The sequence below is a fragment of the Pholis gunnellus genome, assembly GCF_910591455.1.
Source record: "Pholis gunnellus genome assembly, chromosome: 21".
NCBI classification, from domain to species: Eukaryota; Metazoa; Chordata; class Actinopteri; order Perciformes; family Pholidae; genus Pholis; species Pholis gunnellus.
In genome coordinates, this window is record NC_136548.1 from 13,429,537 (window position 1) to 13,445,270 (window position 15,734).

Below are 15,734 nucleotides of genomic sequence, written 5' to 3' on the forward strand. Positions count from 1 at the left end.
TGATTATGGTCCATTTCATGCTTTTCAAGGGTCCAGATGGGAATCCCGTAGACAAAAGGGGGCCCTTCACTCGCACCCAGCAGCTTTTCAAGATTCTCATTAGAGTGCTAAATTGAACCATATGTGTCCAATTTGTAATTACAGCCTCCTACACAATGAGGGCGGACACACAATGTATTTGATGGAGAAAATGTGTACTCTATTAAAGGCCACTCGGTTCTCAACAACAACAACACAGGATGTGAGATAATCTTTGGCTTTTACAGACAGATCTTATAAACATAGTTTTGTATTTCATGTAAACTTGGAGATGAGGAAAAACTGTCTTTGGGAAGATAGTTAGGCAACAATACAAAGCTGACACATTAGCGATGAAATAATAACAATAAACAACATTTAATTCATACGGCTCAGAGGAGCACGTGAGTCGACTGAACCCTGCCTGCTTTGGTTTCCACATATCTCCCTGGCTGAGGGAAGGGTACGGCTCAGTTGTTTGTGTCAGTATGTGGTTACGCTAGACCCGCGGGGAGCTAATGCTAATGTGGTTGTGTGACTCGGGTGACATGTTGCACATGATGTTATTTTGGCAGCTCACTTGTGGGTGAGGAGCATTTAGGGGATTTCTTATTCAAAGAGCTTCACATGAGGTTAATAAATACATTCGAATATAATTTAAAAGCACAATTGAAAATTAGATCAATTTAACTAACTTTTTTGTTTGTAATTCCTTCTTTCTGTTTCCATTGACGGTCTTTTCTTGCTGAGAGACTTTTGTAATAAAAAGTATTTTACTTTGAAATATACTTGATTTGTCTAACTCGGACTGCTGGTTATTCTCGTTTTTAGCATTTGGCTAAACTCAGGAATGCCTTTCAACACTGAACAGACACTGTGGATTATGTCCCCGATCACTTACCTCGGAGGCACAAGAGATTCCTTTCTAGCCGGTATATGAATAACAACCAAGAACATTTTCAATCAAAGAACACGAGCCCATCCGATAAGCTCGAAGTTGGTAAACTTGGTAAAGTTTTCTTGTTCCAAACATCAGCTAATGATTTGAGATCAGGTTGGAAAGAGTTAACTAATAATAAATTATTTGCCAGACATTACACATTGAAATGTGTTGCACAGAGGATGACTTTTGAACCGTATCACCATATTCGCATCAACTACTGCACATTAAATCTTGTGTGAATCTATAGCTCACTGTGTATTCAAATCCAGATTATTATTTATTTATTATCAAAAAAGAAATTGTTGGTTGAGTTATACATATTTTCTGGTTAAATAACAGCGGTTAGAGGTCAGGGTTCTCGAACAATGTTTCATATTCATTTAGGTGATGAAACACTAAAAACATTCTTCTTCACTTGAACAACACATGGCAGGGACGGGACCCTTTTGATGAGGGATTTGTAAAACCAGAGGTATAACAACAGGTATTTTCAGCTCTCCCCAAACAGAAAATATCCCTTTCATGTTCCTCCAACTTGGTACTCACAATCTGAAACAAGGGTGCAATTGTGGTTGTCACCAAACAATGACGTTTTTTCTTTCTTTCACTCTCTAAATTCCCCATATCATCCCTACACAGACGAGCAATTTGTCTGTCATGAGGTCTGGGGCATTGACCCACTCTGGCCCTATTTCCCTGACAACACTGTTATTAGCGGTAAGCCGAGCCAGTGGCAAATGAATCTGCCCACTGTTCAGGAGGCCAGGGCTCTTTTCAGCGATTAATTTGATAAATATATTAATTATGAATCTGGATGACAGTACAATCAGATTGTCAGGCTTCCAGACTTGGCCTTTGTGATAAGTCTGCTTTGAGATTGGGTCTCCTCGGGTTTCAGGAGCTGTCATCCCCGGGGCTCAGCCTCTTATCAGCGCCTGACCCATTCACTGGGTAATTTCCTGTGTGTTGTAATTAAATGGAGGTTTTCTGATTGCAAGTGACTCTCTTTAAGAGGTGCTTCTTGGGTTTCAGGTGAAAGGGATATTCAATGGACTGGCTGTCTCCCCCTGCTCTCTGCAGGACTGGTATCTTTTAATGCGTCTGCTTATTGTCGAAATGTTGTTGATTTAGGCTGAAGAGCCTCCTCAAATCCTGATTAATGTTTGTCTACATTACATTACATTACATTACAATTCATAGACGCTTTTATCCAAAGCGACTTACAATAAGTGTCTATCTGGGTATAATCCAACACACTAATAAGTAAAACTGGTTTGTTTCATCAACATTGATTTTTGTGTTGTTGTTGCTGACCCACAGGTTGACTCCGCATTAAACCAGTTACACTCATAAAAAAGTAAACCTTACACTCAATGTCTGTTTATTGGTATGCTGGGATATTCTTGCCACTGTTGCGAAGCTTCAGAAAAATCCTCACGCTGGCTGCTGACAGTGGATTAAGGACATTTATTGTAGGTGCCGACTCTGCCCATCCATCTCTGCTTGTATACTGTTACATAACTGGCAGACGGACATCCTGAGCCTGGCGTGGGTCCTGCAGCAGCAGTCGTCTGTTAGTATAGTCTGACAAATGGCTGCAAGGCAGTGCTAGTGTTAGAAGAGTAAAGCAAGAATAATGCTAGAGGCACCGCAGGTTTATTAATCGATTATTAAGTTTCTGTTAAAGCTGCACTGTAAAGTCTGGGTGTTTTTTTTACACTTTACTGCAGGAATGCAGGAGTTAACATAAATGTACATTTGCTTCCATAGGGTGTTGTTCATACTTACAGCATTTCTACAATGTTTATCTATTTTATAGTGAAAGATTTGCAAATTTTGGAGAACCTGATGACAATCTGCATCTTATCTTTGGTAAATGAAAAAAAAAGTAAGACCATAGAGGGACAACTCAAATGTACACACACTAAGTGTGTGATATTTTCCTATTTCAGTTCCCTATAAAACCCGTATTCTCAGGAGTGCAATCCATAGAAAGCTTGAATTAGCTCGGCTGCGCTGCCTCTGGAGGCACAAAAGGTTTCCCTGCCGCCCTCTTTCACTTCGAGGCCTATAATTAAAATCACGTTTTTTCATACGGCCGCTGAGCGACCATTAATTCAGAGAGTGGGAGCCATTATGGAGCTTGTGGCTCCCGGGGTAGCACTGGGGAAGAGGTGGAGCAGTGGCTTTTCAACATTAATGGCCGACGTGTGTGCCTGCCGGTAATCTCAACAAGGAGTGAAGTGGCTTCATCCCAGCTGCAGAAGCGGGACAATGGCTCCCAAAACACTGAAGAGATAAATTGAGTTTTGTCTTGGGCCCTTTACTCTGACCTGTGACATTTAAAAGTGGGCTCACCTTTACTTGCCATCACTTTGTCCATAAAATCAGGAATATTTTTCCATTTGAAATCACTTTTCAGAAGCAGAAGCACTTTATTTTATGAAGGATCCAATGTCTTTGTGCAAATAGTGCAAATATTTGGACAGAAACTGACACAGCACCTTGTTATTTCTTGTAGAATGATGATAAAAAAAACAACTTGGTAAGAATCTTCCAGTTTGTCAAACAGCCTCTTGGCTGAAAGCTCAATATTTTGGTCACATTACATCACCACAATTCTGATATCCATGACAAGCAGACATGCAATTTACAAATGCCACCCAAGGAGGTGTGAACTATAAATAGCAGAAATTTGATAAAGAACATAAAAACTGCATTGACCTTGCTTTGCCACAAGGAGGAACCCCTGTTTTAATTTAGCTGCCGTCGCGGTTCATCGCTCCTCATGGAATAGCGGTTCAACAGAGGCTTTGCGTCTGATTGTAATACTGCAGTGTTTCACTAGATGGCAGGAGTGCACGGTTTAATGACTCTGCTCGTGTCATCATGACAATGAACTTCTGAGATAAACGCTTCTATGAAGCAGCCACCTCAACAGACAGGAGAGTCACAGCGTTTGCTTTCCAATCTGGACAACAGTGATTGCCAAACGCTTGAGCAGGATTATATATATATATATATATATACGGTATATATATTTTATATGACTTGTAAACAAGGTGATAATGAGACATAATAACTGAGTCCCAATTCAAGGGAATGCAGCCTGTTCTGGTGCTAAATTTCAAATATGCTGTTGTGTGTTGATAGCAGGCTCCATCACATTCCTTCAGAGACGTAATACTGTTTATCTTTGAGGAATCTGATCTACAGAGCTTCATATCTTTCACCATATAAATCCTTAATGATGGTTACATCACTGCGTGCTGCTGGACAGGGGATACCAGAGGTTAATTGCAGTCTCCAGCAAGCTACTGTAGACGGAGCAGCTTCATGCAAACAGGGGAAAAAACAAATTACACTCTGATATTCATGTAATCATGCTGATATGGAATTGATTTTCTGAAGCCCAAATCTGCTGTCATCTCCTTGTTGCATTCTGTTCATGCTGGCTATGATAAGCCGGAAATAAAAGAATAATTGCGCATTAGCGTTTGTAATTAAGGTTTCTCTCAAAGGTGAATGGAACACTAATGGAAATTTTCTGGGATTCATTAAATTACTGTGAAATCAAATTAGAGGAGTAAATTAATCCTCGCAATGAATTAGATCAGTGAATGAGAAAATTGACTTTTCAACACAAAGCAGCGGATAAGTAGGCCCGATTGGTATAAAACACAGACACACGGCAGGTTGTTGAGCTCACATGATTATCAAGGATGGATGGAAACGGCTCCTGTTTAGCCAAAGATGTCCACATGTGTGTTACACAAAGGTGATGGGGGAGGGCATCCAGGAAAAATATTCAGAGGAACAAGAATCATATTATTATCGTATTTCATATCTCAGAGAGACAAGAGAAGTGCCATTAGCTCCTCAGTGCACATGACTTTTATTCCTGCTGCTCCTGCACATTGATTTATCCTCTCAGTGACGAAATGTGCCGCGATGCTGTTGCCTCCTGCCACTGTGTTTTCCATGCATTCCCACAACACACCGAGAAACTCTGTCTAGTTGTTGCAGTGATGCACAAAGGAATGCATCTCAGAAAGATCACATTTTTCTTGAGTGCACCCAAAGCGTGCCAGCGTACTGTTCTTTCCTTTAAACATGAACATTAAGATTGATGATGATAAAGATGCACCAATCAGTTTAAGTGCATGAGTATTTTCACTGCTTTATTTGGAATAATTAGCGTTGAGTTAAAGCAGCTAGTTGAGCAGAAGCTAGCCCTGAGGTGACGGCATGACTTCGGCTCTGGAAAATATTAAACAAGTCCTTTTAAGTCTGCATAAGTAAACAGTCACCATTTTCTCAAAACACATTCTGATTTTTAAGAGAGCAATGTCAGGGGTTTTATTTCTAACTATTCACATTGTTTAAAGAATGACATTTTAATGATCTTTTAAGGGAAAATCTCAGTCATCACGCTGGTGTTGTGAAAACTATCGTCGCTGTGTTTCAGTGAGTTTATGCAACATGATTTTACTCCCATCTGCCCCACTAGCTTCAGTTTTGGACGTGTCAGGGACGACTTGTCAGTTTCCACTCGTTACATCCACAGTGTCTTTTCAAAATAGACTTCTGTCTTCATGGGCAGTAAAATCACTTATGTTCAGGAAAATGTCAATGCTTCATTTAGTTTCTTATGGGACACGAACAGGGGATTTCTCAGTAAATGTCTTGTGTTGGTTTGACGATATGGGAGTGATACCAGGTTGGTTTATTGCATGTTTTTTTTCAGTCAACATATCATTGTGAAGTCAGGTTGTCTAAAAGTATAATTTTATTTTGCCTCCCTGTTTGAACAATTGTTGTTTTCTTGTATTTTAAATGTGTTTGCTTCATACCTTGTGTGCTGTCTATTCACTCTCACTGAGGCGCTCCACCCAACAGAGCATCAGCTGTATTCCTGTGCAATACTTTATGGATTTTTCTTATGCCTGTCTTTACTGTCTATGAAACAGGTTTCAGTTATAGTTCATTGGTTGCTGACAAACATAAATCACTCGATCTCAGACAGTAGACACAACCGGTCTATTAGAAAACTAAATTTCCCCTTCAAATGACTACCATATGATGTGTTTGAATCACAAAATGATCTAACTGGTGTCAGGAAGAAATATTGTATTTCCCACTCCAGTGTAGAGGAGAAATGTAATCGAGTAAAAGGCATATATACAGTGTGTGCATTTCAATACAGTGAAAGCGTGTACACTGGAAAGATTATAGACAATTTAATCCCCCATTGTCTGTTTATCTGGACGTCATTAAATCCAAACACGTCTGTGTCAAGTCTGACAGGTGATACTTTGCAGGAGAATTGCTAGTAAGAAGATCAATACATTGCAGATTATGTTTGCTTTCAGCTGTTTGGTGTAGAACAGGCATCGGATGATAATGATACTGTGAACTCATCTGTGAAATAAACATATGAAAGACAGAGCCTCATATTTGAGTTGCTATATGACCTGGATTGACGCCTTCAAGGGTGAATGTGCAAAAACATCTTTTATTTCGTAATGTGGTGCAAATCCCTCGAGTATCAAACTCAGTGGACCTTTTTCTTCTGTCAACATTGACCAAAAATATGGCTTTTTCCTGTAAGCTTCAACAGTTTTACATAATTACGCCATAAATCTGACTCCACTCTGCAGAAGCTGAAAAAGATCTGCAGAACACTGTCCAGCTACAGATATAATTGCATAATTACTTGGCTTTATGGTCCAAATATTAACAAAGGGGCTAAAAGCAATTTGTCAGTACTGTAAAACACTAACATCCTGTCATACTAAAATCCTTTGGTTTTGCACTTGAGACAGTTGCCTATTTGCAGCCTTGAGCATGTTGTCACATTGCCTTAAATTAATTCCATAATGAAAATTAGCTTGCACATCGCCCAGTGAATGTATTAACAGTTTTCTAAATATCATTAGCTGATGGCGAGCTCAGGCCTCAGTGCTGGGTTTCCTCGACATCACCACAGCTGATGTGAAATGACAGGGACTTCAGCTTGTTCAAGAGGGCTTTGGTGGAGCACTGCCCAACCAGGCATAAGGACATGCACATCAGCCTCTCATCAGGGAGGCTTTTCTAACGATACTCAGTGTTATTGTTACTGCAGTATATTGATGTAGAGGTGGAGATAATTTTAAGTCATTCTGGATCATGCATTATAATATATAAGACGATGTGGCTTGTAAGCAAAGTCTGTATCTGTACTGTGGCTGGAGTAACATTTTTATTCAACGCAACATCAAATGGAAATACTGTCTATAATGTAGTTGAGTTAGGTCTAGTTTGTATTTATAAAGCACTTTTCATACAAGAGATGGAGCTCAATGTTCCTTTAAAAAAATAAAAAAATGCCACACATTCAAACAAGGGCAATAGAAAGTCAAATTGAACAATAAAAAGACAGTAGATGCTGATAATATATAATATATATAAGTGAAATGACTATTAGGAACAATAAAAATGAGAGAATTTGTAAGAATAATGATTAGACTGGCGTTATAAGACAAATTAAATGAAATGAATAGTTTTTTTAAATGTTAATGTTTATGGTATTACATAATTTTGAAGCATTAAAAAAAACATAAGCAGAGAAGTATTATATATATTTTTGTGCTAAGCTAAGATAGCAGGCTGCTGGTGGTAGCTTAATACCAGCTTCACAAAAGGATCCATTGATCTAGCAGCTTTGGACAACTTCTTCGGCACTATATGCATTTTTTTTTTTTTTTAAACAACCATGCAAGCTGTCGCACCAGACTGTCCAGAATCAAAAGGGTTGCAGTGGTGATGACTGAGCCAGGGGTACCAGGAAGCTGGCATCTCAGCATTAACGGTAGCAGTGTCAACACCTTCCCTTCACTCGCAGGTTGGTATTTCATTGTTTAAATATAAAGTGAGTCTTCCTCCTGTCTTCACCTATGTGACCTTTTATGAGCCATAAGACCACTGTGCTTCCAGTCAGCTCATACGCACTCTTCTGAGTTACATAACATGTATTCTCAAGTATACCGATTGATTTACACCAAGATCTAAAGTGAGTTTCTCTCAACTCAACCATAGAAATCTTGCGTCACTAGTTGAGAGGTGTTCAAAATACAAGTGACAAGTCTATACTCAAATGGGAGTTAGGAAAACGTGAGCTAAAGCACACATTTAAAGCACAAAATTTACGCCGGCCTGCCAATCGGAGGGAAGTCGAGTGTGGAATTGGAACTGGCAGAGAATTCAAATCCACTCTGTCACAGCAAAAAGGAGGAGTGCTGCAGGCTTTCTCTCATCCTACCGTCTCTCACAGTCAAGTCCTGCACTTGTTAAATCTTCTGACAAGAGGTGTTACCTTCAAAGTGCAGATCTGAAGATTTGAGATGTCTTGAACACCAAGGATTCCCGACGAAAATCCAAATTTGAGTGATACAAACATCCATATTTACATATTTACACACTTAAGAAGACAATCAATGGTAAGAGTCTTTCACCTGGATTAAAATGTAGCCAGAGGTGAGCAATCACTGAAGGTGTAGTGTTAGATTTAGAGGCATCTAGTGGTGAGGTTGCAGATTGCAACCAACTGAAACTTCTCCTGTGTGTCAAGCGTGTAGGAGAACTATAGTGGCTGACACTCAAAACGGGAAAACGGGAATGTCCCTCTCTAGAGCTAGTGTTTAATATGTTTCCAAATTGAATGGGTTGGGTTTTGGGTTGTTGGTCGAACAAAACAAACAAACGGAAGACATCTTAGATTATGGTACATTGTGATGGTCATTGTTCCCTATTTTAGGAAATTTGATTGACTAAACAATTAATCAAATAATAAAAGAAAAAAAAATGGACATGGATAATGAAAACAGTTGTTCGTTGCAGCCCTAATGTCAACTTGTAAATAAACAAACTGAAACCTACCACACTCACACACAATATGTACAAACTTATTTGAACGATCTAATCTCAACTCTTAAAAAGCCCTCTGTCAAAGTTTTGTGATGGATGGATGATGAAATCAGTGAGGGAAAATGACTATTTACCTGGCAATTAGATGTACTCGACCAACAAAGGAGATGCCGTGCTGTATTCATTCAAGGGGATATCACCTGAGGCCAGGCGGCGACAAAGCCCATGTGTCCACCTCCAGTCAGGCCTCATTTGCATGGATCTGCTGAGACATAATGCTCTCCTCGAATCAAGCCTCTTTCAGGTGGAATGACGGAGGACATTTTGCGTCTTTGAAAAACAGACTCCATATTTATCGAAAGCTATTTCCAGACACGTCTGTCTAATGTGGCATGGTTAATGGGGATGTTTGCTTTGTTCTGACTGATGCATCTCAAGCTCAACACTTTTTGTCAGGAAAACTTGCCAGTTATAGATCAACAAAATCATTCACAAGCACAACCCCCTCACCCCAACACCTCCACATCACGCAAAGATATATTTTTAGAATTATTATTATTTTTTTAACACAAACGTTATTGTCTATGGAGCTGGCATTTGATTATGAAAAGAATAATTAAAGTGATGCCGACAAAAAAAAGCTGCTCTTGCATATGAGATCAACCGGTGGCTGTGTGCCGATAAGGCCTCTGAACTGACAGGAGAGAGCCGCACAAGCAGTTGCATGAAAGTGCTCAGAGTGTGCCTTTTCTCCAAAGGCTGATTACCCCATCACATGTGCAAGTATAATGCTGGTAATGCATCCATCATAGCCAAAGCCTCACTCTGGGCAAAGATGGTGCTGCATTTCAGCTTAATAGCACCCAGCAGCTGGCAGGGTTGTCTGTCCTTCCCCTGCAGCCGCCTTCTCTTTGCATCAGGAGCAAACATGAGCCCATGTACTCCACAGACACCATTAAAGGATGCATTTTAATGAGCCCCCTTTTCAAGAAAAATGTCCCTTTTTTTTTCCTGTTCGCCTTTTTGCCACCCAGGAGAGAATGAAGAGAACACGGTGGCCTGCATAGTGTCACATCTCCACAGTAAAATGCAATGTGCATGCGTGTTGCAGCAACAATAACTCTTTCCGCCCACACACTCTCACTCTGACACCCCCACCCCTTCTCGCTTATCGCAGCCACATCCAGCACCTCACCCTACTCCAGCGCCTTCAGTGTGGCTCACGTGCCGCAGCACACTCCGATGGGTACCACGCTTCAGAGGAAAGATTCTCCACATTCTAGTCCAGAGGGGCAGCAGAGTGCGGGGGCGTCATCCGGCTTCCAGGGGAACGGAGGATGTTGCTCCTCATCAATCTGATGAAACAGACTTAATTAGTAGATATTTACGCAAAGCACGAGGTTTGATTTTCAGTTTGATTTAAAAATGAATGTTTGATTAAATGAGCCAGAGTGGAACAATAATCACTCAACCATTGCTTTTTCATCAACTTTTTTTTTTTAATATTTGAATTAAAATATGTGCTTCTCAACAGGATATGACAGTTATTTTTACCTGAATATGATGCCTGTATTGTGCCTACTGTCATGACACTACAGCCTGCAGGTCTCCCTTGAAAATAAATCTAAAGGAGATCATTAAAGAAGCAAAGAAAAGAATGAAATCACCTTGAACATGCCAAACAATAGTGGCATCATTTAATATGCAGGCAATTATAATAAAATATGAATGACAAATTGTGTTCCACGTTAAAAATACATTTAAAAAAAGTAATTTACTGTTAAATCTTTTTGACATTTTTTCCTGCAAGTTTGGTTTGTGTGAAAGGAAGGAAACTCTCTGGGGGAATCACTGCAATTTCCCTTTTAGGAATCCCCATTTAACTCGTGTGCATGTTCTCTGTTTCTCAGAGGAGACGGGGGAGAGATCAAGTAGCCCACACACTGTGCAGTGTGTGCGGAGGGGTGATGCCTCGGGAGCGCATCACAGGACGACAAAACCCCACTGCAAGACGCAGTGCCAGAATAGAGCCGCTTTGGCACGAGAGCTGGTTTCTTGTAGTTTAAAAGGGAGAACGGAGGGAGATCCTCTTTACGAATCCCCAAAACATACTTCGTATCATGCCGGAATCCTCCTGATCATCTTTGCTGGCTTGCGTACAGAGACATGTAGTGGAGAGAGAAAAAAAGGGGAACTCCACCGGTGGAGAGATCTGGGGATGCATGGACACGGTTACGGGTGATTAATGCCGTTCTGCAGCCGCAAAACAAGACTGGATATGCGCACAAAAAGTGGGGATAAGTGAGTTTCGGGGCCCACAGGATGGACACTGCGGAGGTGATCCTCTCTGTGTTGGTGGTTGTGATTATCATAGTGTCGTTGCTGTCCAACGTCCTGGTGCTGATCTGCTTTCTCTACAACCCGGAGATCCGCAAGCAGGTCCCAGGTCTGTTCAACCTCAACCTCACCTTCTGCAACTTGTTGCTGACCGTGTCCAACATGCCGCTCACTTTGGTGGGACTTGTCAGCGAGGCTCAGCCGGGGGGAGACGGTTTTTGCCAGATCGTGGGCTTCCTGGAGACCTTCCTGTCCACCAACTCGATGCTGAGCATGGCAGCTCTGAGCATCGACAGGTGGATTGCCGTGGTGTTCCCCCTGAGGTACCACTCCAAAATGCGCCACAGAGACGCGGCTTTTGTGCTCGGGTACACGTGGGCACACTCCATGTCCTTCTCCACGGTGGCCACCTGCTTCTCTTGGGTGGGATACCACCGGCTTTACGCGTCCTGCACCTTGGCCAACCCGAGGGCGAGCAGTCGGACCCAGTTTATTATCTTCACCGTCTTTTTCCACTCCTTCACATTTTTCCTGTCTTTTATAGTGCTGTGTGTCACATACCTCAAAGTGCTTAAAGTGGCAAGGTTTCACTGTAAGCGGATCGACGTTATTACAATGCAAACTTTGGTGTTGCTGGTGGATATACACCCCAGGTGAGCCCCTTTAACTTATTATTCCTTTTTGTATTGCTCCTGTATGTTACCCTATACAATCTGTGCTGTAGACTGACATTTGGAGGGCAATAAGGGGCTTTTAAGATTGTTCAGCTGAAAGAGAACATTTTGAAAAAAAGAACAAAGTGTACAAATCAACCCTCTGATCTTGTCCCCCGGAGCAGTAAGTGTAGTTGGAGACATAATTCCTTTTCATATTGATTTTAGAGCCTGAAATGTTGCAGTTAATGATGCCTTGCCATCTTTGCACTGACGTGTGTCCTCAGTATTCAGAGGGGATGCAAAATCAGATTCTATTGAAATGCTCTAAGGACCAATATGGTCTCTCTCTCTCTGTCTGTGTGTTTGGTTGCATACTGTAGATTACTGTCTATAAGGTGCATGCTGGCATTCTAACTCCTGCCTGTCTCAACTCACTGATTACCTCCATTTCGTTAAATATTACTTGAAGCAGTGTGTCATCATGACATCACAGCCTTGGTGCACTTAGGCTCACACACAAGCTGTTGAAATTGTAATTCTTGAAGTGGGGAGCCACACTTTGGGTTGCATCAGTGCACCACAGCTCAGCCTCCCATATAACCCCTGCACAACAGAAATAAAAACAGAAGTGCACCCAGTCGTAGCTGTCTTCTAAGATATTTCTAAAGACACTTTGTGGTCTTTCCTCAATGTGTGTCACTTGTGTTGCCAGTGTTCGCCAGCGTTGCCTGGAGGAGCAGAAGAGGAGACGACAGAGAGCGTCAAGGAAGATCAGCACCTTCATCGGCACCTTCATGCTGTGCTTTGCTCCCTATGTGATCACAAGGTGAGAAAGAGAGAGACCCGTGCAGGCAGGAGAGGGAAACCACGCTGGCACACTGCGGCGTACGCAGCCCTTTTGTTCTGCTGGTATCCCCCAAACCTCCCTCCTCTGCTGTCACCCCCCCCACCCCCCTCCTACACACACACACACACCTCCTCCTCCTTTCTGCCTCCTCTCTGCTTACTCTCCACACTGGACAGAGTTGGAAGATGAGATTGGCTGACCTTGTGATAAGTAATATGCCTCTACTCTGCTATTGCTGCTGCATTAGCACTTTTCTCCTCAAGCTCGTCTTGTGCATCAGTTAGTGAAGCAGAATCCACGAGCATCAATCACTGGAAAAGAGAGGATGTCACATGAGGCCATATGGTGTGAGACACATAAGTGATGTACGAGTGGACATGTGAGAAAAAAACTTTGTTTGTAGAATCATGCAAACGATGTGCAAATATGAAAATAATATATATATATAATATACATGCAGGGAGAGGAAAGAAACCTAAGAGAAAACATTCAAGATACATGAAGATTACATAAGACTGTAGGACTTCAACTGTCAGTTCTCCCCAATTACATGATAATATTCTATTTTAGTGTCAAACTTCTTATTTACCTCAAAATAAATTGCATTCTCCTCCATTGTATTTGGGTGGAGGCAGACATCTCAGAGAAAGTTAGGCGTATCTCAAGACCTGGACACATAAAACCAGATTAGTCTGCATGGCTGGGTACCAATAAGTCAGCAAGTTATTGAGTAAATCAAATATATCTGTGCCCCAAACCCATTCTACATTCCACTTGAACATTGAAAATACAATTTTGGATGTCTGTTTTTTTTGTGTTTAATTTGCAGTGACATCTGATGTCACAAATATTGTGTCATTTCCTGTTACTAATACGATTAGGTATGTTGATATCTTGCACACTAACTGAAAAAACAGCAGCTGTGGATGACCCTGATGAAGACAACAATCCAAAACCTCTACACTAACACTACAACGATACCAAATACTAATCATCACAGTTCACATAGCAAAATATTAACAGATTTAACTGCTTTATATTAAAAGGAAATGACCCAATATGTGCAACTTCAGATGTCCATCAAACTACAATTCTAGAAGATCACTGCAAGTTAAACATCCACAATTCAGTTGAACTATTTTACAGCTGAAGCTCTATTTCCTTTAGGCATTGCATTGTGCAAGAATAAGATCCACCATCCACCTCCAGTCTCTGAAATCGAGTGTCTGTCTGGTTATAGTATACTTTATTTGTCCCTTTTCCAGTGAGGACACACTATATACTAAAAGCAGGCTTAACATTAGTTTGTAGTATGGACTATTTGTTTTGTAATTTAGGTTAATAACTGACTCTTTATGTAATAATATCAACCAAATGAGAAAAGGATGAAGATGAAGATTGGATGAGTGTCAAACAGGATATGAATTAAGTTTTATCTTGTAAATATCTTTCATTACAATCTTAAATGGAAGAAGTTGGACTTAATGCAGTTTTTCATGCACTCAGAAAAAGAGCACTGACAATCTGTTGTGTTATGGTCGTAATGAATGGCCATAGCAGCCATGTACAAGCTCTCATTCTACAAATGGCAGTTTACTAATTACAACATGCATATATTATGCAAAAAAAGAAAGAAAAGAAGCTCCTGCAATGCCTCTCTGTTTCCCATTTGTTGTAAGGGTCATCATGTGAATAGTAAAAGCCCCGCTGTGCGCTGTGGCAGCTGACTTAACCTGCTGCTCGCTCTGGTCCTGTGGAGTATGTAGGCAAATGCCAGTAATGGCTACTGGCCCATATAAGGCCAGTGTTAATGTGCTGACAGAGCTTGATTGTGGGCTGAATAATCACACAGAGTGCAGAAGAAGAGGATCAGCCAATTTTTATTTTTGCGTTTTATGACACCATGTGCGGTAAAATGATTTTATACTTGTCAAAAAATTGTGTGACAGCACCAATTGTATGTTTTAATGAGTCACTTTGTGATACAGACAACATGGTAAAGCTCATCATCTGCTCTTTTTAAATAAAATATACAGTATTTTCAGATAGCCGGAAGAACTCACTGTCCTTTATGGTTTTCTGCTTAGCCCTAAGTCTAATACTGTATTAAATGACAATCAGAGTTAATTGGCTGGTTTTCAGACACTCGTTACTGCCATGACAGGTCTGTTTTATTCTTCCAGCGCTGCCTTCATTCTTTTTCTGACATTTATGCTGCTGGCTGCAAAGGAGAAGTGAGATGAAAAGTAGTCTCACGCTGTAAATCCACACGCATGAGAGAAGGAGGGCGAAACTACATGTAGTTTCACTTGACTGCTGCCTACATTTTAATTTTATCAATAACTTAAGACATAATCTTTACACAACTAAAGGAGAAGAGAAGCCCTCTGCTCCCAACGATTAAAAAAAAATGTGTGCAACAATGTCTTGCAAATGCATTTCTATTTCAGCATAACAAGCTCAGGGCATGCACGCCTTTTCAAGCTTGTTGGCTTGCTTCCCCCATTGCTCTCCCTCACTCACTACCCTCTCTTTATGCTTGCCTGCAGGATTGTGGAGTTATTTCCAGCGGTGCCTATCAACCCCCACTGGGGAATTGTCTCCAAGTGCTTGACTTACAGCAAGGCAGCCTGCGACCCCTTCGTGTACTCCCTGCTCCGACACCAGTACAAGAAGACGTGCACCGACATCATCAATAGGCTGCTGAAGCGTAGCTCCTTGAACACATCCGGGCGTGGGCACGAGACCCAAGTACACAGCATACCCGCTGCAGAGTGACAGGGACTGAGGGTCGACCCCGGCTACTGTCGATGAGGAAGAGAACTAAAGGTTGTTCCTGTCCACGTCTGCTTAAATTTGGTCTGACAAGCCAACAAAAAAAAAAAAAAAGAAATGTGACTACAGACAAGGGCAAATCCTTGCACAGGAATACCACTGTGCTTGCATACTGAGTTCCCAGAACAGCAGATCAGTGCAGTGAGCTTGAGAGGACAATAAGCAACGGCAGATTTCACATCCACCTGGA

General features: G+C 41.3%; 1 protein-coding gene across 1 annotated transcript; it reads left to right on the forward strand.

The window, feature by feature from the left end:
- Positions 1–11,179: 11,179 nt before the first annotated feature.
- On the forward strand, positions 11,180–15,487 carry LOC306712678 (G-protein coupled receptor 26-like; the record flags this gene model as incomplete). The annotated part of the gene is made up of 3 exons (XM_079182069.1): positions 11,180–11,859; positions 12,575–12,688; positions 15,259–15,487. The coding sequence occupies exons 1-3, from the start codon at positions 11,192–11,194 to the stop codon at positions 15,485–15,487; spliced, it is 1,011 nt and encodes a 336-aa protein (XP_079038195.1). The 5' UTR covers positions 11,180–11,191.
- Positions 15,488–15,734: the final 247 nt, after the last annotated feature.